This window comes from Folsomia candida, unplaced genomic scaffold (assembly GCF_002217175.1).
Source record: "Folsomia candida strain VU population unplaced genomic scaffold, ASM221717v1 Fcan01_Sc020, whole genome shotgun sequence".
Classification (NCBI taxonomy): domain Eukaryota; kingdom Metazoa; phylum Arthropoda; class Collembola; order Entomobryomorpha; family Isotomidae; genus Folsomia; species Folsomia candida.
The window spans coordinates 946,539-972,047 of NW_019091212.1; the positions used below are offsets into that span (position 1 = coordinate 946,539).

Genomic DNA, 25,509 nt, shown 5'->3' on the forward strand with positions numbered 1-25,509 from the left:
ATACATATCCACCCTCTGTAAATTACAATTGTCGAGATACTAAATATTCCTAAGAAATATGCACTGTGACAAAGCAGCCTTCCTCACGTGTGTATGTAAGTATTTATGAATGTGGGACCAGTGGCCGCGGAAGCGTGAGGACAGAGGGATCATGTCCCCATGGTTATTCGATGTCCCCATCGTCTGCCCATGTTACACAAGCCCCTCCCTCCCCTATCCTACAATGTTGGTGTCCCCACATGTCCCCACAGCATCCTCGACCACTGTGTATAGGACGAGTCTTGTTGATCTAATCTGGTTGTAGGTACATACATGTCCCCTAAAACCACGTCGTTGCGTCGTGGTGGGAATGAATTATGGTTCGCCTCGCTACAAACCACCGACTCTCACTTTATCTCGCCACCCATCCCATTCTCGTCTCAACTTTCTCTCGCTTTCTCTCCCTCTCACTCGCTCTCTCTCTCCACGTAAATGGACAAACTCCGCACAAGTGTGATACTGCATTCTCCTTAATTTCCAACAATCTTGCTCTTTCACTCATTCGTCACTCTCTGGACGAGGACATTGATTCCTATTGAATTTGAAATATGTACATTTAGGTAACAAAAGAGCCTGCCGTATTTTGGACCAAACTGGTCAAAAACAACCTACCTCGCACGACGACTACATCTTCAGCATCCAGAATGAATGAAGTGTTTCGGATACAAGTAACCAGTTGTAAGATGGTTTCTTGCAGCTGAATATGTTCCCAGAAATTCAAATAAACCACTTCCCGCCGCTATACTTCACGGCACGTGGTTAAATGGCGCATATTTCTTGCACTTTCTTGCATTTCTCGCTTTGCAGTGCAGGAAATATACTCAGCGAACGAAGCACTGAATGCCTGGCCTTCCAATTATTTCAATCGTCACTCCCATGAAATCGGATGCCATGCCGGCCGGAAATGTAGTGAATATTTCAACCCGGAATTCGCCACACTTTCACTCCTCACAAATATTTAATGCTACTCTTCCTACTCCTCAAAACAGCCTCATTTACACAAACCCTCCCCATATCTATGCAAATTCTCGGGCAACAATCAATTCCGGAAATTTAAAATTTCATCGTTCCCCATCAATAACGATGCAACTCATTCTTTCCCATGCAGAGAAAAGGCATGGAATAAACCGTATCAGACGAACATAGGAAAGTGGCGTTATACAGTAAAATGTAAAATGACCCCAAGATGAAAATTATGTGATTTATGACCTTTGACCCCACGGTCAAGTCCTCACGCTCAAGTCCTCACGGTCATGGGTTGGTCGGGATATCAAAAATATTGACGGTGTTGATTTCGTGGTGAAATTCCCTTCAAAATGACACCCCACATGATAATTAAGGTAAAATTTGGCGTTTGACCTCACGCCAAGGTCACCTTGCCCTTAACCGCAGGGACCCCATTATCGAACTCGACAGAAGCCTTAGTATTGCAAGCACAATGTCGAAAAACCATGCACTATGTTGCTGCATTCTAGCGATATCCTGCCCACGGACGGACAGACGGGCACAACAAAAACATAAAGGGGCTGTTCACTCCACTCAATAAAAGTCGAAAAATCACATCATTTCATAACATGAAATCAGATGAAGCCTTTATCCTCCCGGGAAACGGAAGAGCGGAAGGAGACGTACCCTCCCACCGAGTCATGTCACTCCTATTTTTTTTGTAATGCCGACATTACTTTAACTTCACGGGTGGGAATGTCTCCAACAATAATGTTACGTCGACACGACATCAAAAAACCGGAAATCAGTGCAATTACGAGGGAACAAGTTGCCTCAATTTCTTTACAGAGCATCCCAGCCAAAGTGTAATGGGTCGAAGAGGAGGAGGCGGAGGCGGGAAATTTATTTCAAGCACAACAATAACAATTTGAGGTAGGAAATAGCCCAATGGAGAAAGTCCTTAACTTTCCCCAGTCCCACGTTTATGTAAATTTACACGTTTATCTACCCCACTGCCAACCCGAGTAGAAATCACTGTGTCAAATTCTGCAAGAATCGACGAAAGATAGATGAATATTGTATTCTGCATATTTTTTATATAAAATATATATCGGTTTTATTCTGCAGAACTGTATATGCATAATTCTGCGCATAGTTTTCCGCATAAATTGGTATGTAGGCATAAAGTTTTTCTACACAAATCGCTCTGTTTGTTGTGTTTGAAATGTTTCTGCAGAAAGTTGGGTCAGATTTTTACTCGGGAAACACAGACGAGAAGGGGAAATCGCAAAATCTTTATTTCATCAATCTTTCACCGCTATTAAATCAAGGAGAATTTTATTCATGAGACTCCATCAAATTTGAAATATTCGGATAAATAATACACTTTTTTCTACTTGTCAGCCCGACGATAAATTGGGCCGATGTACATACTCTTTTTTGCCCGGTATCATTTTTTGCCTAATTTTGACACATATGAGATATTGGGGGTATTCATTACGAACTCGCATGTTCACATCGAAACATAATTTTGAAAACAAATTAAGGATTCATAGGCGTAAAAACTGGCAATTTTCAAAAATGTAAAGTTTTTTTTTGCACTTTTCAAAATTCAGAAATAGCATGAAAATTCCAAATTATAAAAAATTTGTATTTATTTAAAAGTCAACGCAGGTTTATAATTTCATGGGAAAATTGGAACCGCTTTTTACTAATTTATTAAAAAAACACACACTCATTACCAAAGTAACGGGTAAAAAATGTACAAAATTACGTCTCTTCCACTCACCTTGACAATATCGTGCATCAAACTGTATCTAAAAGTCCAGTCCAACTTTAGCTGCTCGTTTTCCAAGATGTCCTGCAAACTGCCGCGGGGACAGTATTCCGTGAAAAAGAAGCAGTTTGGCGGCTCCACGGAAGCTCCGATGAAACGGACGAGGTGCTCGTGATGCAGATCTTTCATCTAAATTTTACAAAGCAAAAAAATTGTGACAAACGAAAACTGAGCGTTTCGGGTGCAAGCTAGTAACCACGTGCAAGAAATACCGGCAAGAAAGTGGTTTCTTGCAGTTGCATATTTTGGCCTGCAAGAAATGCAAGGCGCAAAAAACGACGCCCGGCGCTATAAATAGTTCATACAGCCGCGGCTAGATTTTTTGCACTTTTTTGCACCTCACATTTCGTGCATTTCTTGCGTTTCATGGCAAGAAATGTGTCAAACCCGCAGGAAACGAAACCCTACGAAAACTTTGTTCACTCACTCTTTTCAGTTCGAGGAGAAGCGGGCGAGTAAGTTCAATCTTTCGGTTAATCTTCTTAATCGCGACGATACTCTTCTGCAAAGAATGGATAAATAATAAGTACATTAAATTTGCATACATAAATATGTACCAACTTTCACTATATACACGTGCCCTTAGTTACTTACCTTGTAGAACACAGTTCTTACAAAGAGCTGCTTATTCGGGGTTGCCATAGCTAGCGAATCCGCAGAGTAGGAGCTCTGTCAAAAGAAAAATACAAAATTGGTAAAAATAAATAAAGCAGGTTGTATTAGATGATGATTTGATCTAACTATACCCAAATTCAATTTCTTTAAATGCAAATTTCTAAAATGACATCGGGTTCGCAAGTTTTGAGTTAAATTCAAATTTTCATACTTAATGCAAAGTTAAATAATTTTTGGTACTACAAAAATCTCGACTTTATAAAAATTCGAATTAATTTTTGAGGAAATTTATTATGAAAAAAAGGGAAATCAATGAGCACTTTTTTGAATCGACAGTTTTCCCATACCAAAAATTAACTTTCTATACAAGTATGGAAAGTCGCTTTTATCTGAAAAGTCGAATAATTAGGGCCATTTAAGAAATTTGCATTTAAGGAGATTTAATTGGGGTAAGCTTTAAGAGTAAGATGAAGATCTAATATCTATAAATCCACCTTAAAAAAATTCTTATTACAAATCTCAATCAATATAATTATGCAGAACAGATGTGAGGGTCAAGTCGATAAATGTTGGCCTTGTCGTCATTCTAGGTCAACAACCTTTCCTAAATCCCGCCTAATTCGCCGTGACCATTTTATTCTGAATAAATAAAATTACACTAATTCCATCATGCCCGGGAGTTGGGCATAAAGATATTACCCACATTTTCCCTTGGGATGGTGAAATTTTGCCAGAAATGCATCCCATCTCGGCTGCACGACCCTTTCGAATCGTATCGCATTCATATCCAGCCATAATTCAGAGTCAGAGTTGGTTAGGAGAGGAAAAATTCCCTGGGAGCAATCAGTTTAAGAGAGAGTTGGGCTGATGGGGAGAGAAAGAAGGACATCAAATGATACCACTACCGCTTTAGGACAGAGATTCATGCCGTATAAAAAGGTCATGAAGGAGCCATCTCCAAAATAACTATGTTACAACCACGACTTTCTCTCCGTACACCTTAATTCTTCATTCCCTCTTCTAACACGCAGGGTTCCAAAACACAAAAATAGACGAGACAAAAAATTAAGGCAGAAAACCGTAAAATTTTAGATTTGGTATGTCGAATTTAACAAGTTTCGTCATTGTTTTTGCTCATTTTGATCTTACAAACTTGGAATTTTGGACATTTTATAAATTGGCGAATTTCGTACATATCCTAATCGTCAGACGTAATTCTCTCCGTACATCTTAATTCTTCATTCCCAGTTTTCACACACGGATCCAAAAGACAAAACTTGACAGGAAACACAAAAATTAAATCAGAAAGTGCCTAAAATCCCTACAAGTTTAGTGCTATTTCGAATTTTACGAAAAATCTATGCCCATTTTGATCTTTAAACCTTGGAATTTCATACATTTGCGAGTAAAAGAATGCTGACAAAAAATTAACCGAAAAAGTGACATACATTTCATGCAACAAAATTCACACAAATTCTTCTTTTAATTTTTACATTTTATTTTGATCTTATTCAAAATTTCTTATCGAATATTTTTTTTAGGAAACCCTGACTTTCTCTTATCTCTCCACCAACCACCACTACAAATCTCTCTCTCTCTTTCTCTTGTTCCAGTCCGGCCCATGTTTTTATCTCGTGTCACAAGCTCGGTCAGGTTGCTCGCCCAGTTTTCCAGCCAACTTCCTCGGATTACTTAATAATATTGTAATGTACGAGAGAGAGAGAGAGAACAAAAGGACAAGGTTGTCATGTCGTCTTGTCCTCGTCGTGCGGTTACTTAAACAACATGCACCTCCATTACTGGCGAGGAAATGTTTACACACATTCTAACAACCACTCACTTCTTAACAGAGGGCGGATAAATATTTAGGACAAATCCATGAAATACGTATTTAATATTTAGGAAAAAAACGGTAAAATTTTTACGAAATATGTAGTAAAACAATAATGGTTTTCACAAAATTTGTATGTTTGAATTTTATGCTCTGGATTTTTTGTAGTCAATTTTTTGGAGCAAAAAATTTTGTCTCATATCGTTGAAATAATTTATAAATTTATAAGTATTTTTTGATAAGAAATGTAAAAGATTTCTGTGTTTTTTAAAGAAAATGGGAAATACTTATATGACTGAAAACCTAGAAATATCCAAAAACATACAAAAATATTTTAAAATTTATATGATCTTCTATACGAGTTAATGAACACCCAAACAAAGTTTGACCGTCAAATGAAAAAATTGAAAATAAATACATATCCATGCCTTGCTTGTTACTTTCCCAAAATGGAGATGCATATTTCCAAAGTCTCAATTTTCATGAAACGTGTCACATATGTATCGATTTACGTCACACACTTGTTAACTTGATGCACTGCGTCGTTTGTGTTTCAGACCGTGAAAATATCGTTTCGACATAATTGAATCCAGAAGTGTATACAATTAGCTCAGAAAATGGTGCTGATTGTCTATCTCATTTAGCTCCATGAATATCTAGTTAAATATTCGTAACAAATTTGAATTTCGCGGTGAAATAGGGTTGTAAAACAGTTTTGTAGTGGAAGTGTGCTAAATGTAGAAAATTGATGTGCTTATTTACCATGACGGAGTTCCTATGTGTGGCGACGCTGAGGAGGGAGCCACGTTTTCCACCCCGACTTTCTCCCCCCTTCGTAATTACGTCCCCCCAGTTCACCTTCCACGTCATGGATGCTATCTCCGCCTCCAACTTGTAGTGCCTGCAAGAATAAAAAACACGTGTCTCAATTTTTTGAAAACTTTTTACATTGTCATTTTTTTCTGGTTTTAAATCCTCCGTGAAAATTAAGTAGCCAAAATTCCCTGTTTTTGTTTCTACACAATTCACCAACAACTCTGGACAATTTTTCTGCCGAAATTTTTCTCCCAAGGATTTTGCACCTCTCTAAAATGGACCATTTCCATATGCAGAGTCGATTTTTACACAAGATATTTCGAAATTCATTTACAGGTGGAGAACAGCAACAAATGTGGTCGAGAAAAAAACGCTTGCATAAATAAGATGTAGAAATTTTCCAAACTTTTTACATTGAATTTTGTTTTCTGGCTTCAAAATCCAAATCGAATAAGCCAAAGTGTCCCTAATCCTATTTCTGTATAATTCATACATAACTCTAGGCAATTTTATTGCCAACTTCTGCATTAAAATTGACCGATTTCTGCACACAATATTTCAAAAATTAATTTAATCAGTATAAATAGATTAGACTGATTGTGAAATGTTCCATTTATTAGGTAGACAAAAGTGACGGCAAATCTGGTTGTTATGAGGACGCGGATAACCTTTTGAGTCATTTAAACCAGCAATTGGCTTCACTAATTAGCAGGCTATTCTTCCCACAGGCGTTTCTACGTGGGTGACAGCAGTATGTGGACAATAATAACGTGTCATTTCGTATCGAGGTGGAAAATTCGAAATCGCATGACTTCCCTCACGTACACCTTTCTCTTTGTTTTTACCAACGTATTGAATAATTTTGTAAAATAGGATATCACAACTCAGTTAAAGTGAGCAGATTTGGTCCAAAACCTAACTTTTTGTAAGACTTCTTGGTAAATATTACTTTGTTACCGGTTGAATAATAGTGATACGTTTTTCTGGTAGTTACACAATGATATTTGATGCCAATTCAGACACAAGTTATTTTTTAGCCGGTTTTACAATGCTCCAAAATATCACCTAAATCTTTACCACTTTATTTTCTGCACCGAAATCCGATCCAGATTAATTTCCCGGGTTTTACAATATTTCCCTAACTCTTTCCCGCGTTATGTACATATTTCTATCAATTCAGAAATACGTGATTTGTTTTCAATATTGCAAAATCTTTTCCACTTTATGTACATATTTTTATCAATTTAAAAATCAAACCATATTTTTTTATGGTTTGATTTTTTAAACTAGAACCTTTTTTTATATGCAGAGCTTATGGCGGGCAGGCTTCTCGCTTTAAAAATCAAACCATAAAATATTACAAAATCTTTCCCGCTTTATGCATTTCTTACGCTGAAGTCCCCCGAAATCCTTTCCAGATTAATAAATATTTAAATTCAATAAAATCAAACTTATTTGTTCAAGAAAAACAGGGTCTGGGCGAGAAATGGTGCAAAACGAGGGTTCGAATCATACACTTTATCCTCCTCGGATCTTCCTTATTTTGGCTAGAAGACTAAAAAATGGGCCACGTTTCACTCCTTTCTCTCGAAAGATTTGCATTCCTGTGAGAAAACAATCCTGACATAATCCGAATAAATTCCAAGTCCACGAAGCTCCATTTCTTTAAAAGAAAGAAGAAAAGAGAAGGAATTGTAATCCAATCCAATCACTTTCGTTGACAAAACTTGTATCAAAATCCATATCAATTCACTTTCTGGGAATAACTTTCCTATTCTAAAATCCCCGACTTTCTCTCTCTGCTTTCCAACTAAGCCCGACCTGACCTGTTTATGATGACATTTATTTAACTGAGCGGAATGAATGCAAAGTGATCTTGATGATCGGAACGATATGGAGATAGTTTTTTGAACCGGAATCTAAGAAGTTTGATGCAAATGTTGCAAAAATTAGTTAGAATTTCGTCTAAACCGAGGTTCCGTGTAAAAATTTGATGTATTTTTTTAAACTAGTGTAATTGTTACATGTGATTTAAATGTCATGCTTTTTCAAATTTGAGTTTTATTTTTTTGCTAATTTTGAAATTTAACGTGTTTTTTTTTGTAATTCCTTAATGTGATTTAAATTTCACAATTTGCCAAAATTTAATTTCGATTTTTTTTTCAATTTTAAAATGTAAAGTGTTTTTTGAAATTAGTGCAATTGTTGTGTATAATGTGATTTAAGTAAATTTTCCAAATTTTAGTTTGATTTTTTTAATTTTGGTGACAAATTTCTCTGCGCATTCATACAAAATTTAGACATTTTCTTTACTTTCATACTTCACCCTTGTTGTGATTATTGGTGTGATTTTTTAGTCGTTAATTTTGGTTACGAATTTCAACCCTACTTTTTAAATGTATTCATCATTTTCTCTTCTTTTGTAAATAAATTGGAAATCAAATTAACCAAAAATCATATAATGACACTTTTTTCCCCAATTCCCCAGAACTTGGACACAAAAAATGCCGCCCTGCTTTCTGAACATGGTGCAATTTTCTCTGACGAGTCCCTGTTCTCGTCCCGTGGCGGATATGTGAAATTATTAGTTCCGCTCATTTCATCTCCAAGGAAGGATGACGCCATATTATTCCTTTCTCCAACCACCACCACCATTATTGTGACATTATTATCCTGAATTTAATACCAAACCGAGCTCAGGGGCTGTGCACATCCAAATCTTTCGCATTTTGCGAAACAAACAGGTCTTTATCATATGCAACAGCTAGATTTTTTGGAATAAAATTGCTTCATAACTTGCGATAATTTCTTCAATTTCTACAATTAGTTCATAAAATTTTATATACTACAAATACGCAATATCATATTTACAAAAATTCTAAAATTCAGTGAAAAGCATGGTGTTACAAAGGTTGCAGAATTTCTGGTGCAAGTAACCACTTGTAAGAAATACCTGCAAGAAAGTGGGTTTTGCAGCTATTTTTGCCAGCAAGAAATATCTACAAAGCGCAAGAAACTATTCCTCCCCGCTATAAATACTTCATATAGTACAGCGCTTGGCTAGATGGCGCATATTTCTTGGAGGTTATTGCCCCCCCCCATTTCTTGCATTGAATGCAGTGAGAGAAATGTAGCAAACCAGAAAGAAACGAAACACTGGAAAATTTGCAAAAATCTAAAACACATTTTTCAAAAACTTTCCGACTTTTCCATTTCACCGGACTTTTCATACCGAAAAAAATCAAAAATTCCCCTCCCACCCACAAACGAACCACGTGACGTCCTCCTCGCACAGCCCCTTCTTCCTCTCCTACGCCCTCATTAAAAACTAGAAGAGAAACGAGGAGAGAACTCGAGTAAATTATTTTTTCCACTTTTCTTGACAAATGTGCATCTCCTGCTTCTTTGTCTCCGTAATCTTTAACACGACCCAGACAGCCGTCATACATACATATCTCTGATATACATGCATGCATGAGAATTCCGCCAAAAATTATATAAATATACCCAGGCAAAAAACTTTCACTTTAACACTTGACGAATTCTAGGCGATGTCAGAGCTGGAGGATGCCCGTCAAATCCAGATCTGTGCATTTCTTAAGGGAACGAGGAGAGAAAGTGAAAGTCTGGGTTTCATATCTTACTCCGGCAGCCGGCCGCCGAGTTTATCCCGCAGACACAAATAATACGCACAAAAAATGCATTTCTTTTCAAAATTTGAAATTCCCGCTTCAAAAAATAAAGACAAAATGTTTCTCCATGAAATTTTAAATTCCCACTCAAACAAATAATGCGCACAAAAATATAGGTGCTTTCAAAATTTGAAAATATCACTCAAAAACATGCAGATGAAATTCCTCATTTCGAAAAAAATAATACCCCAAAAAATTCATATTCTTTCTAAATTTGAAATCCCCGCTTAAAAAGCGTTTCCCCATGAACACCTCACACTAATCAAGACTACAACTCCCCATTGTAATCTAGTCACAATGACCTTAAATTTCCCAAGAATCAATCCTAGCTAAATTTTAGTATTGCAAAAATTTCGCAAATTTAATCACTCAACCAACATTGGACATTAATTCGAAGACTAACTTCCCATTATAATCTTCCCACAATTGATGGCCTCAAATTGGCCGAAAATTTATTCCATTATTTTCTTAACCTAATTCCCACCCTGAGAAACTTACTCTCGAGGAAATTATCTCTCTCTCTCACACATCAAGAAGAGGAGCAAACCAAACCAAAAACTAACAACCAACTTGTTACTCATTCATTAGGAAATGTATCCAAAAACCAAACTTTGTTTGTTTTTGCTTAACTTGCACAACTTTCACTTTGTTCCAGGCCTCTCTTCTCTTTGAGCCAGCTGCGGATGACGTGAAGATTTCCGCCAGTGTGTTCCTTTCCTCAAAAGATTTTAGTGTAACCAATTTCCCGCAATTTGTTCGAAACTTAAATCGTACACGAGCCTTGTGACACGTGCCTTGACTCATGTCTGTCGAGATTTTTTGGTTAAAAACAACGAAAAAAGTTGTGATTATTTCAAAAATAAAATGAACTCGGTAGCTCGCCCGAGTAGAAATCGGTGTGTCGAATTCTACAGTAGGCGACAAAACTCAAATGCGTATCGAATCCCGCAAAATCGTTTTTACACATTCTTCCCGAAAATTTTTATAGGTTTTATTCTGCAGAATCGTATGTGCATAGTTTTCTGAAAAATCGGTGAGCATGAAGTTTTTAAGCCAAAATTAAGCCAAATTTCAGCAGGAAATCCGTTTAAATTTTCAATCTGGGTTGATCTTATTTTTGAAACAATCATAATTCTTGGAGTGATTTTTAACGCAGAAATGTTGCTTGACACATTTCCCATCTCGATAGCACGTTAAAATGCTTGAAAATTCCTCCAAATCTTCAAATTGAATGCTTAAAACACGCCAAATCAAAAAATCGCTCTTCCCAAAACACTACTATTTTCAAAGTTTTTTTGAAAATATCTCCCCGAAACCCTGGTCTCTTTCCCTCTTCCCGCAAAACTTTGTCGATGTGCCTGGTAGTAATAAAATTAGCAAGAAACACGGCCCAATTCAGAATGATATAACTTTCCCCATTACACGCCGGCCTAGTGGGTCCTTGTAATTGCGCAATAATAATAATAAAATAATCATGACCAATAATTAAGGAGGGAACGATTTAATGAAAAACGAAAGCCAATTATCTCCAACAATTTTTTTAACCGAGTTCCACCCGTGCATGACTAATGAGATTTGGTCGGATTCGAACCAAGTGACGCGTGAGTGGCAAGAGAAATGTAATGAGAAACGGATAAGAGGGCCTGCACGTGGTGTGTCACCCGTTTTGGGCATTCGTACAAATTCCAGGCCCTAAATTTCCCAAATTTTGCCATAAATTTCCTTAATTGTACCATAATTTTGCTACAAATTTCTCTAATTTTACGACAAATTTCTCTAATTTTAGCATAATTTTGCCACTAATTTTTCCCATTTCGCCACAATTTTGCCACACATTTCTTTAATTTTATCCAAATTTTGCCACAAATTTGTTTAATTTCACCCTAATTTTGCTATAGTTTTCCCTATTTCACCCCAAATTTCCTTCGCTATTTTCCAAATTTTCTTAACAAATCCCTCATTTTGCCCACGATTTTTCCTGATTTTTGCTAAACAACTCTCTTTAATTGCACCCCAAATTTCCTCAAATTTCCCAATATTTCCAGGGAAAGTTTCCCAAAACTACGCCACATTCTGCTTGCCCAGCCCTGTAAGCTGTTTAAGAAGAAGAAGAAGAAGAAGAAGTGAAATCCGGCCTGCTCATTACTTTCACTTCTTGTACCCGAGTAAGCAAGTAGAAAGCTGGCTCTCACTTTCACTCTAAATTTCACTCCATGCATTCTGCCACCCGCACCCGCACCACCACATCCCGATGGATGGACATGCCCCACTGAAAACAATATATTGCTCCAGTCAGTAAAATTACGACGACTCAAATTCTACCAGTGTCTCCGCACCCAACGGAACTAATAGGGTTTCAATGACACCATTTGTTCAATTTTGCTTTCAAATCTTGTTATGTAACAAGCAAGAAAAACAAACAATGTTTGTGTGTGTCGTTCGCATGGCGACTACAAAAAAATATTTGACATAGCTTTGTTTTCTAAAAAACGCCTAAAAATAACCTAAACTGGACTTGCCCTAGTGAAAATGATATATTGCTCGCGTAAGTAAAATTACAACGCTTCAAATCCCCCACGAAACTAACAGGGTTTCGATGACACCAATTTTTCAATTTTTGTTTTCAAATCTTATGTAACCAGTAAACAAACAATGTTTGATATGTTTTCTTTTGTTTGTGTCGTTTGCATGACGACCGAAAAAATATTTGACGTGTATTTGCTTCCCAAAAAAATGGTTAAAAAATAGTAAAAAAGAAGCATTTTAGCAACCATGACAACCACAAAAACATGTTTTTCTTTCCTAAAAATCAGATAAAAATAATCAAAACCAGAGAATTTTAGTACCATTGGCAAAAAATATTTTTCTGACTAAAAAATTCGTTTAAAAATATCAAAAACAGAGCTATTTTAGTTCCTATGACGGCCACAAAAAAAATTTACATTTTTATTTCCCAAAAAATTCAGATATAAATATCATACACAGACCATTTTCGTTCCCATCCAACCACAAAAAAATTGTTTTTATTTCCTAAAAAATTTTTCCAAAAATAATCGAGGGACATTAGTAACCATACCAACCTGACAAAACAATGTTTTTATTTCCTAAAAGCTTCAGCCAAAAATAGGAAGAACCTCTCTATTTTAGTTCCCATGACGACCCAACCTGTCACAGAAAGAGACGAAGTTCCGAGATTAAACCCGGCTTGTAATCAAATATGTATGTACAGAAGATGAGATGCATTATGTGACGCACATGATAAAATATTTTTGGAAGACAATCAGATCAGCCAGATGCCGACCTTGCTCACCAAATCCATAAAAGATCCATTAGCGAGAGGAGAACAGAGACGTGGCAGAAATCGCAAAATTTGGACCCACCACTTTCACTCACTAAACTTTATAAGTAGATTCTACAATTTCTTCCTACTTTATGGCGTGGTCAAGGGGAGAGCATAAATCAAGTGGGGAGACCATGCAGGAGGGATGCTGGTCATGGGTCATCGTGTTTTCAGGGAAAATCACATTTTTCACAGGGCAGGTGGGAAAAATGGAAAACATTTGGCGTTGATAATTAAAAATGGCTGGTTCACAATTTGAAGAATGAATTTAGTAAAAAAACACTTTTCAAATTTCTCACACATTTTAATTGTTGGTCAAAATTGGGAAAATACATTTTGTCCCATTTTCCACAAATTTTGATTTATAGTAAAAATTGGAAAACGTCCCTTTATCACATTTCTCATATTTAATTTCCATATATTTTAATTGCTAGTCAAAATAGGAAAATATGAGACATATTTTATCCCTAATTTCCCATTGCCACGTGGTGGTCAAAACTCCTAAAACCGAGTCCCCTTATAAATTTGGGCTCTACTAATGGTGGTGACGTAACACAGATAGTTACCCAAAATTCGACCTCACCCCTTCTGCACAGCCTCGAAGAGAGGACACCCAGTCCGAAATCCGTCTAGGAGAAAGTGGTTTAATCAATTAAAACCGTGGCGCCGGAGTAATCAGGTAAAGTAAGGCAGCCTCCAGAACCACTCCGCCAAGAAGAGAAAGCAAGAGGTCAAAGTCCACCCTGACAAGACGACGACGACGAGCAGCAGCTTCTCCCGACTTGGAGATGATTAATTTAAAGACGTTTGACAAACGGAAGACCAAAGTGAAAGTGCTTTATGGACGAGTCAAATCCAATTCTGGATTATGTACGTTTAGAAATATCCAGGAAAATCGGCAGGTTTCAAGTTGCCACTGGCGAGACGGATCAGTTTAAAAAAAACAGTATTTTAAAATCAGTTCAATTTTTTAATTTTAATGCTAAATTTCAAATAATTTGGAAATATTCATAAATTATTCAAAATTTAAATTTCCACTGGTCTGCTAATCTGTCAAGACTCAAATTCCAAAATTTCAACTAATTTAAAATGTGTCAAATTTTTCATCTAATCAAAATTTCAAACATTTTGTAATATCTATAAATCCTTCGATTTAAATTTAAAAAATTTAGTTAATTTAAAGTGCGTCAATGCTTTTAAATTTGATCCAAATTTATAATAATTTTACACATAAATTTTATAAAATTTTGCAATACAATTTTGCATAGATTCGTCGAGACTCAATTTCAAAAATGTCAACTGACCTACTGTAAACTGAATCAAACTTTTTTAGTCAAATCTTCAAATAATTTGGCCACGTTTCTCTCTTAGTAAACCCGTGTTTCGTGCTGATTGCAAAATAGTGACTTTCACCTGGATGCGGATTATTTAATCCGGGCACAATTTCGATACAGCGAAGCCTAAGCTACGTCAACGTGTAAGCTGTTGCGCGGCTGAAAACAACAAACTCTCGAACGCTTCATCTTGTCGGGACTAATTTTCCTCAAACACAACAAACTCACTCGCTCAAAAGGTCTCCCTTTTCTCTCCAGTTTCCATTCTTACGCATATTTGTATGGGACGGACTGTTCATGACGAACGCGAGGAAAAGAAATCACACACAATCCTAAAAATTCGGTTGAAAAATAAGTGAGTCGCATTTTCCGATTAAAAAAACGGAATCTACTCAGGATTTTATAAGTCCGTTTGTTTTACGTAAAAAAATCTTAACATCTAAAAATAAGTTTTCTAAAAAAAATGGTTTTTCACTCTGGAAAATCGGGTTTCGATTTTTTGTAATCAAAATGGTTTGTTATTTCAATTACTCGTTCTTAAATTTGTTCCCCAAATTAATTCACAACTTTTGTCGTATTGCAAATTTTCGGTGACTTTTTTAAAATTCGATCTAAAACTTAACTCCAAAAAGCGATTTGACAGAAAAAGGTTTTCAAAATGCGCCCATGACACCAACATAAGAATAAATTTCCTGCATTTGGGTGAAATTTGTAATGACTAATATTCCGGGGCAAATATGGTATGCCTAATGCAAAATTTTTGTAATTCGCATGGTTACTAAAATCCCTCAGTGCTTGCTACTTTTAGCCGAATTTTTGGGAAACAAAATCATATTTTTGTGGTTGGCATGGTTATTAAAATCCCTCATTTTTGGTAATTTTTAGCCTAACTTTTTAAACACCTAATTACAGTTCTACTCTCACAAAAAAGAGTTCCCATTTTCACCCCCGTAATTTGTGCACGTTCCCACAGACTCTGTCGTAGCGGGAGCAAGTAGTGGACTTATTTACATAACAAAACTATACGAGCCTAATGCCACGAGGGAAAAGGTAGTAAAATAATAAAGAGACAAAGAGAACTCCTGCTTTCACTTTAGTCACCAACTCAACACACCTTTCTCCCCGCGGGTTAACGACGCAGGGCAAAATGTCAACATTTATTTATTTAACGGGCTACACATGTAAATTAGATTTATGTCGCGACTACAAAAATCCCCCCATTGTCAGCACCATAACAACCAAACAAATCTGTTGTATGCTCGCTTTTCGCGAAAAGCTTTACCATTTTTCGCAAACTTTTATCAGGATCTTTGTGAATTTTATAATTTTCTGGATTAAAATTTCCCTAAAACGCAGTGAAATTATAGGAAATAATGAACCCATTCATGCAGTAGTGACTTGTAAATTCCATAAACTAACGAACTTTTACAAAATTTTGCAAATGCTTCCATGGAAAATTAGCTTTTTAGAGAAACAATATTGTAAGAAGACATTGAGTCTTTATTAACTTGAAAATTCCCTGAATCGGCAAACTTTTACAAAATTTTACGCACATTTCTGAGGAAAATTGGCTTTTAAATTTTTTTAAACTTACTCAGAGCAAGGGCATCTTTTCATTTTGTAAGTGCTTATAAAGTTATTTATAAAAACTTACCGAGTTACAAATAACTGCGTTAATTGCCTCAATGCAAATCTATTTTTTTCACAGAATGTTTTCCCTGTTCCCAAAATTCCTTAATATTCCGAGGAGAAATCACTGCGAAATTAATCGACAAAACCTCGGTGCATATTGTACTATGCTAAATTTTTGGTTACATAATCTGCAGAAAATTTTTATGTTTTATTCTGCAGAACCGTATGTGCACAATTCTGCATAGTTTTCTCCACAAATCGCTCTGCATAAAAGTGTGCAAAATTTGTGCAGGAAAGCCGTTCAAATTTTATTTGTAAAAATTTGGCACATTTTAATCCCCACCATCCCCTCTGCACAGCCCATCGTTTCCTTTGACAGTGATGCAATTTCTAAAGCCCGACTTTGTAAACTATTTATCCTTCCATCCATCCATCCAAGCGTGCATATTGAGTCAGTGGAGCATTTCTGAATCGAACCAAGCACCACTTTCTCCACGCGAAGAAAGAAGAAGAAAGCAAATTTCACGTATACAAAGGAACCAGGGAAAACTCGAGAAAGTTGGAATTTCACTAACACCACTGCACTTTTAAAAATCAGCCTTCCGTCACTTTACATAATTTTCCTTGCATAACGGTCGTCTCACATAATTATAAATCATGTAAAACCAAACTTTGCATAAATATACATTGCATAATTGTCCAATCCCACCACCAAATTAATTTTGTATGTGATCATTAGAAGCTTTTAAAAATGTGCCAACAACAAGACGTAATTTATAAACTTTTGCACAATACTGGTCTAACGCCAAAAATGGCTGAGTCAATGGGCATACATGAGGGTAGGGATTGCCCCTTTTGTCCATTTAAAGATATCAAATCGAGTCATTATTTTAAATGTGTCCATTTTCAGCCCCTCTGGCTTTTTATTTCAAAAATTCTCAGCAGAGACCTGACTAATGTCTCTCGATCAGGGATTAATGGGTCTCGAAATGTGAAGTACGATAATATATTTATTTATTATGGTCTTTGCACGATATATAAGTCCTATGTTCACTTTCTAAATCACTTTGGGGACAATTTTGATTATTTGTCCCACTTTAGGCACATGGTTTTCGGACGAATATTGTCTGAATTCCATGTTTGCATGCGAGGTGGGAAAGTTTTGATGGACAATTTCCATCGAAAATGGAAAAAATATAAACTATACACTATGATCAACAATAGAATAAACATTAATCTCAATTTAAAATAATATTTTGATAAAATTTCCCACCTTCAGGTAGTTAAAATATTCTTACATAAGCATGTATTATTCTACAAATCTCTTCCTAAGAATTATTTATTGACTTGTCATTGTACTAAATAACGTGGTCATGAAGCAGAGTGAGTCAGAGGCAGTGTTTAATTCCTACCCCTGATGACACAAGTAAAGTCCTCCTCCCAAGAAGATCCACCGCCGTGGGAGACTAAACTGTAATTAGCATTTAATTTTACTTCTTGTATTAAGTTGCATTTGGCACATCTTTCCTAAATTCTTTTAAAGAACCTATAGAAATTTCAAAAAATGCGAGCGTACCCGGGTTGGGAAGGTTCTTTATTTTCAGTCATTTCCTAGCACTTGGCATCGGTAAGGTTAGGGACGCGTTGACATACCCACAGCCCCAGGGAGGATCCCAACCCATTACCTGGCGTCGTGGGTATGTCAACAACTTAGGTGTCAGGTTAGGCTGAATCTTCTTATTTCCTTATCATATAAAGCCATTTCTTTCAGTTTTTCGTGAATGAATGAAATACGAAATTATATCTCTAAGTTTTCGGCATATTTTAAATCATGGCCTAATTATAGCTGCATTTGTATGATGATTATTCCGTTTTTTTTAGAATAGTTGTGTTTGGAATTCTCATTGTACGAACTAATCTTAAATATATGTAATAAAGGGTTGAAATTCCCTAAATTTATTTGAGTCGAAAAAAAAAATGCATAAATATACATTGCATAATTGTCCAATCCCAGCACCAAATTAATTTTGTATGTGATCATTAGAAGCTTTTAAAAATGTGCCAACAACAAAACGTTTCAAAATTTAATACATGGTATCAACAATCTGGCATATACTCCGCAGTGGAATTCATTCGGTAGTAACCTCCTACCGACTTGGTAGCAGTTTGCTTCTCACAATGGAGCCTTTTTCAAGCTACGAATTGTGTAGCGAGCTATATAAAAAAATCAGGTCAAAAAATGAAAAATTTACCACTCAGAAACAAACTACTACCAATCGGGTAGTAAGTTATTACCAAATCAATACCAGTACGGAGTATATATGTGACTCCACTGTTTTCAACAGTGCATTTGTATATGTATTCGTGTTAGTAATGATTTAATACAAGTTTTCTAAGAGTGCAGATACGTCTGTCTGTAGGCGGACAATTATTCCCGTGTTAAATTAAACTCGAGATATCACAACAACAAGATGAGAAAAAAACTCTTGTCAATTCTTATGTAATCTCATTACATGTTTTCTCCCGGAGAAAGTGGTGAAAGCAGGAGGAGGAAAAACCCGGCTTGTTTTGCAGGGGCGAATTATGTGTACCAGGATCAAACAAGTTGAGGGGATCCACTCTGTCTGCAAAGTGGATGAATCTCGCCCAGAAAAATTGAGATCAAGCGACTCCTTCCTCTCTGGACAAAACTAACCAAAGCTAAATTTTTGCAATTGGATTAAAAGCGTTTCCTTATCAGAGGGCGGATAAGTATTTACGAAAAATCGTGGAAATACGTATTTAAACAAAGGTTTTTTCTATTTGCGACTGTTTTTTAAAGAGATTTTGTGGAGGAATATTGTGTGTCTATTGATTTTGTATGTTTTTTCATTATTTGTGAGCGTTTTTGAAAATGTTGTTGCTAATTTTTATACCAGCCGGGTCGTTAAAGTCTGAAATATGTATCTTTGATTAACACTTAAATTAGTTAAAGTAAAATTAAATCCTTTAAATTATTAAATTTTTCTTAAATATGTGCAAAATTTCTGCCATAAATTTGAGCGGTTTCCTCCAGTTTTTTTCACAAAAGAGAAACTCAATTCTATCATCATCTAATTCATCTAGGCCAATCGCCAACTGTCTGTTTTTTAAGTATCCACTGTTTTTGAAAATTTCGAAAATTTGGCGATATGTGTGGACATTCAAATACATATACACTATTAGCAACCAAATTTCCCAAAACAAATCAAAATTTTCAAAAAAATTCCGTATTAAGGAAACAGATGGGAATTGAACATCTCTCATTTCCAGAGGAAGTTACGAAACTTATCAATCGAGCGGAATCAACTTTTTTCACCGCTATCTCAAAGAAAGATCTCAGTAATACCCGGGTTTCGGTGCTGCTGCTCCTTGTGACATGACGAGAATAAATAATAAGGCTCCACTTAAAGGCCAAAGATTAGTCTTCTCACCACATCAACACGGCTTAAGAGACTTACCGAACCTTTAGCCACCCACTTTCTCCCCAACGACCACACACGCTTAGCAAAACCTCACAGGCCCCACTAGGCCGCTAATCTCAAGATCATATGTAACCACTCGGAAAGGATGCGTCATATTTTGGTGGAACAGGGTTTCCAAAAACGCTGCGCAAAAAAGCACCACCGGCATGTTTTCTGAAGGTCTCCCAACGTATGCTCTCAGATTTTGACAAAATTGTTTCAATCTATCGCAAATTTAATTAATACAACATTTGCAAAGGGCAGAATCGCCCAATGGTCTCGTTTGGCGGAGATATTTGCATCCGAAAAGGAGAAAACTGGAAGTAAATTTGAAAAGTGTACAAGTTTCCGTCTTTAAGGCGCGTTTTCTCCTCCTCCGGTGCAAATATCTCTACAAAACGTGCTCATTGGGAGATCGTGTCCTTCCCAAATTATATGCTAGTTAAATTTAGGATCGATTAACTCCAGTTTGCCCAAAATTGGAGAACATCCGCAGGAAGACCTCCTTTCTATAGAAAGTATCCGTATACGTATATTTTACTAAATGTTTCCTTGTTCAATTTGTAGCAAAACTAACACAAATATTCAAGAAATACTCCTCAGAAACCTTAATTTTTCCTAAATAAGTGTCTCCATATTATTAGTTTGAGGTAAAACCAGAGTATGTATACAAAACCCAATAAAACCCGGGGCGAGAACACCCTGGTCGTTGACTTGATCTCTCCAAATTTAGAGATCACCAACCACCCATCTTTCTACACGGCCATCATGATGCATAATTTATCTCTTGCGTACCATTTCGTCCCACAATTATGAATGACGATGGAGGAGAAGCTTAAAAAAGGTGGAAGAGACGGCTTACCGGTAAATGAAGAAGAAGGAGATGAGCATGATGACCAGGGCGGAAGAGAGGACGATCACCACGATCACGTATCTCGGCATGGCTAACCCAAAAAGGAGAAGAAAACGAACTTAAGACTTTATTTTTAGCTTAAATCCCTAAAAATCATCGTGTTTCATGGTCAAGAATTTCTAAAACCCATTTATTCCTCACTTCGGACATGAATCTGTCAAGAGTGAAGAATAAATGAGACAATTTTGCTAAAAAAACGTATCAGATTTTTATCCTCTTAATTTACTTTCTCTCATGAAAAGGGTATTGGTCACTTGAAAAATGGGAGGTCTAACCTTGATCCTAACACAATTTTCAAAATTCACAAACTTGTTAGAAAAAATTTGTACATGAATTATACACGAAAATGGACGTCCAAAAATGGTCAATCACTTTGAGAAGGAAATTTTGTCTCACATCGTTGAAATATTTACAAAATGTATTTTTGAAAAAAATATACAAAACATTTTTTCAATAACATTTGCGTCTGAAAACCAGAAATATTTGACAATATGCAAAATTAATATTTTGCAATTTTCGTGATCTATGCGAGTTAGCGAACACACCGACAAAGTTTGACCGTCGGTCGCCATCAAATAAAAAACTTCGAAATAAATGCATATCCACCCTCTGGTCATTATTACTTCAAATATGGTCCCAAAATGCCACACTTTATTTGCACTTACTCGGACATCCGGTCCCATCGAAGCCACATTTAGGCGTGTCTGGCGGCCAGGTGGCTCGATTCCCGGCCCAGTGGATTTTCGTCCCTTCCACATCAATGATAGATTTCGTCCGACCCGAGTAGTGCGCCACCACCTGTGGAACGAAATGTTATTTTTAGTCTTTCGCTTTTTACGAGTTTGCCATATTTCCAAAGCAAGAAACGCAAGAAATGCGAGGTGCAAGAAACTGCAAAAAAGTGCAAAAAATAGGCGCCATCCTGCCACGCGCCGTATGAATTAAAGCGGCGGGACGTAGTTTCTTACGCCTTGCATTTCTTGCAGGTCAAAATAGCTGCAAAAATCCACTTTCCTCCCATTATTTCTTGAAAGTGGTTACTTTTACTGGTTATTGTAATCATCATGCACATAAAAAAGTGGGGACCGTACGATGATTTTACAGAACTTAAAGGGGACAAAATTCTCTTTGGGAAACAAATCCATCATGCACAGCCCCCTGTGACGGAAGTGGTGGTCAATTAGCTAATGTGTTGACTTAAGGTCACCACTGTACAAATGTATTCTTACGTGGAAAGCTCCCGTGACGGGGTCCATGTCGAGGAGGGAATAGTCCGCGTTTCGGTCACCGTTCTCGTCAATGCTCACATTACCAGTGATTCCTGAAAGGAAAAGTCGTTAACAAAAGTTTCCCAATTTTACAAAATTTACAAAACCTATTTGCATATCACATTTGAACTTGTGATTCTCCGAATTACAGCTTATTACCAAATGGGCAAAACGTGGATTGAAAAAGCTCATAAAATTGATCAAGGATGAAGCAAATGTTAGCAAAAAAATACTTCCCAAAAAATGTGCAAATCTTTTCATCTCAAAAAATGGCAGATTATCTATAATAACTTGAAATTAATATGCTTAATTTCACCACGTGCTAATTTTGCTGTCGACCTTGAATGTATGAGATTGCATACTCTATTGACACCGGATTAAGGACCCGTCTCACTTTCCCCGTAAAAGATACTGAATCTTTCCTTTAAGAAAAATACTTAAGTATTTAATACATTGGTTGCTTTAATCGCGTCACTAACAGATTTCAAGTTCGTCAGCAATTAGAAAAGTACCGCAAGCACGGAAGTCTTGCATTTGGCATACAAATAATTATTTTAATGCCTTTACTCCAAAATTTTCCTGGTAAATTATTTTTGCAAGTTTAAATTTCCCTAGAAATTAAAACTTTAAAGTTACTATATTTACTTGATGCTTATTATTTAAAACTAACTTGTTCGCATATGCACATATATGCGGTCGTTACAGCCCGGTAATAAATTGCCACCAAATTGTTAAGAGTGCAGAGAAGTACGAAGAAAGTGCCATGTGCAAAACCGCATGGTTTGAGACTACATAGATGAAAGAAGCCGTTGATTACATCCTCTTCATCGTCGGCATCAGCACAAAATTCCAAGTAGGTCACCCTCCAAAAGTAATTAATAAGCTTCTCTCAAAAGGAGATGTACATACATAAATGCATTTCAAAGAAACCAAATCACCGGGGAAAAATAAAATTACATTTTCATTCTATCCTTCCAGAAATTTTTGGCAAAAAAAAATAATTTTTGGAGAAATTGCGCCTCCAAGAGAACGCGTTTATGTAATTTTTCCAACCTTTTTCCCATGAATCTTGTACCCCCACCCACAATTTTCGATGGATTCATCGGGGTTATTTTTTACGAGTTCGTATGTTTACATGACAATATAATTTTGAAGTAAAAATTGCAAACTAAATACTAGAAGAGAAGATGTGCCAATTTTCAAGCCAAATATTTTTGCGAACTTGTTTTCTCCTAATGTTACTAAAGATGCGAACTCGTAACTAATACCCCCACTGTTTTATGTATGAGAAGAAAAGACATTGCGAAAGATGCAACCCTAATCTCAAAACTAGAAGCGCTGCAAGGGGTCAATTAATTAGTTGCACCGTAAATACAAATAAATGTGTGGTATCTACACATAAATTACGGAGGCTTAAAGTTTCCCCAAATACATAAAAAATCCGATTGAATACTAAATGTGCCAAACTTGGTAAATATGTAAAATCACATTTTCTAGCTAAATCCATATACATATTCCTTTATTGTTAACTCATGAAATCTGCAAAGGACACGATCTCTCAATGGACACTTTTTGCAGAGATATTTGCATCCGAAGAGGAGAACACGCACAGAAAATTTGGAAATTGCACAGTTTCTCAAGTCTAAGGCTCATCTTCTCCTCTTCGGATGCTAATATCTCCGCCAAACATTAATAGATGGCTTCCATCACAAATTTCATTGTACTTTTTGCAATCCATTGACACTAATTTGCCCAAAATCAGACAACAAACGCTGGGAGACCTCCATTCTGAGTAACAAACAACTCACCTTGAAACGTCTTTCCCCTCATCCTCCTCGTAATTTCGGACCCGTTCGTAATATTCCCGCCGTTTTTGAGGGTTTCATTAAGCGCGATGGCGTACAGAATGACGGCATCGTAGAACGCTGTCACGATGGGATTCACAGGTTCGTCCCCGTAGGAAAAGTTGAACTTGGAAATGGCCTTTTCCTTAACCATGGTGTCGAAGGAGTTGTACTCCTCGCTGTCCGGCGGGGGGCGAACGGTGACCGTGAGGACGGCTTCGTACGCGCGGCGCGCACGTAAATTCCTCTCCGCCGTATCATTCCGATTCTCCCACGGTTTGTAACCTTTCTGCAGACTGAAAATCAAAATTTTAATCATTTTTTTGAAATTGTAGGAATCAAGTAAAATTTCTTCTACAGCTAAAAAATATTTTAGCAATATTTCGTTTCGGGTTAGTGACAGAATATGACGAGGATGGAATATCACCTCTGAAATAAGAATGCAAAATGCACTTTTTCCTACATTCTATCTACATATTTTGAATCATGTTAAAGACTAAAATAAAACAATTTTTCACATTTTGTACCTATTTTCATTAATGTTTTCGGTTATTGAATTATGTCAAATTCTACAACCGTGCTCGGAAACTTGTATCTTCCATAAATACCGATACGTTAATCTCCACAAGAATTTTCTGCAGATGCTGCAGAAAATCCATGTATAAAAATGGACAACAAATTGGAAACTGGTCCTTCCCTTCACTCACTTCCTCCTCCTCATTGTAAGTAGGAAGAAATATCCAACATACTTTTTTCCCTTTCTCTTTCATGAATTGGCACTGATTTCTCTCGAGATTAGAAAAAACTACTAATGCGGCCGGGAGAAGAAAGAAGGGGAAGAATTTGCGTAATAATGGGTGCGACTATACAAATCTTTGACACGTCTCAATCCTGGGGAAAGTGCGATTCTCATCGCATTCTTGTCGAAGAGGAAGCACACAAATAAACAACTTTTCCATTCAATACTTTCTCCACGAGAGTTTAGTTGTCCTTGTACGTTATGGGGGGACGTGCCTAAAGAACGGGACACGTGGAGACGGTGTGACACATGCTAAAATAGGGGTTTCTCATGGCAGGTGGGAAAAAGTGGGATTTACTATGGGAAAAATGGAAAAAACGAAATTCTGTGGTATTGGTAAGAGCAGCACACGTGCTTAATGAACACGTGGAGACAATGTGACATTAAAAATTGGAATTACTTCGTTTTTTGGGTGTACATAACATACCACATTGCTCCCAGGTGGGTAAAAGTGGGGTTTACGGTGGATTTCTAAATTGTTTTGAATGGTGGTAAAAACTGGAAAATCACAATTTGTCCCATTTATTTTTAACGGAGAGCAAAACTGAGAAAAATTCTGTTTTCACACTGGGTAAATTTTCTCAATCGTAATCACGCCCTATAATAACCCAACTTTCTCCAAGTGTTGCAAAAAATAGCAAACTTACCACGTCAGAGTGAAAATATGCAAAAACCGTGACATTCTTTCCTCCCACCCCCGCATCCAATCTAACCATGACTCTCCCAGAATTTGTATTTACATGCATGGAAATCTTATTTATTGTGATTTTCCTTTCTCAGGACCCTCACCCAAAATCGCAATTACTATGCGTCCACTTTCCCCACCAAACCGACCGACATGTTTCCCCACTTTCCCTAACTTTCAAAAATACTTTCCAACAGGAAAAGTGTTCCACAAAATTGAAAGTTGTGGGGCGATTTAACTTTTTTTAGAGAGGAAAACGTGCCCTCCTTATTTATTGGGCAACATTCGGACCAACTTTCACCTCACAAGGAACAAAGCGTCACGTGGGATGGTGCGGAATGGATGCAAAAAAAAGAATCTAGAATAGTAGTTCCCGAGTAGAAAATACTGTGCCGAATTCGGCAGTTAGCGACAAAAGCTGGATGCATATTGTGTTC

General features: G+C 36.7%; 1 protein-coding gene across 3 annotated transcripts in view; it reads right to left on the reverse strand.

The window, feature by feature from the left end:
• LOC110858197 (atrial natriuretic peptide receptor 1) overlaps positions 1-25,509 on the reverse strand; it is a 94,659-nt gene that overhangs the window by 15,721 nt on the left and 53,429 nt on the right. For all 3 annotated transcript variants that reach the window (XM_035858613.1, XM_035858612.1, XM_035858614.1), the window contains 8 exons: positions 23,553-23,884; positions 21,706-21,797; positions 21,142-21,274; positions 20,426-20,507; positions 6,030-6,168; positions 3,416-3,490; positions 3,249-3,323; positions 2,774-2,950 (listed from right to left, as the gene is read on the reverse strand). In XM_035858613.1, the coding sequence (XP_035714506.1) occupies positions 2,774-2,950; positions 3,249-3,323; positions 3,416-3,490; positions 6,030-6,168; positions 20,426-20,507; positions 21,142-21,274; positions 21,706-21,797; positions 23,553-23,884 (1,105 nt within the window). The remainder of the gene's footprint in view (positions 1-2,773; positions 2,951-3,248; positions 3,324-3,415; positions 3,491-6,029; positions 6,169-20,425; positions 20,508-21,141; positions 21,275-21,705; positions 21,798-23,552; positions 23,885-25,509) is intronic.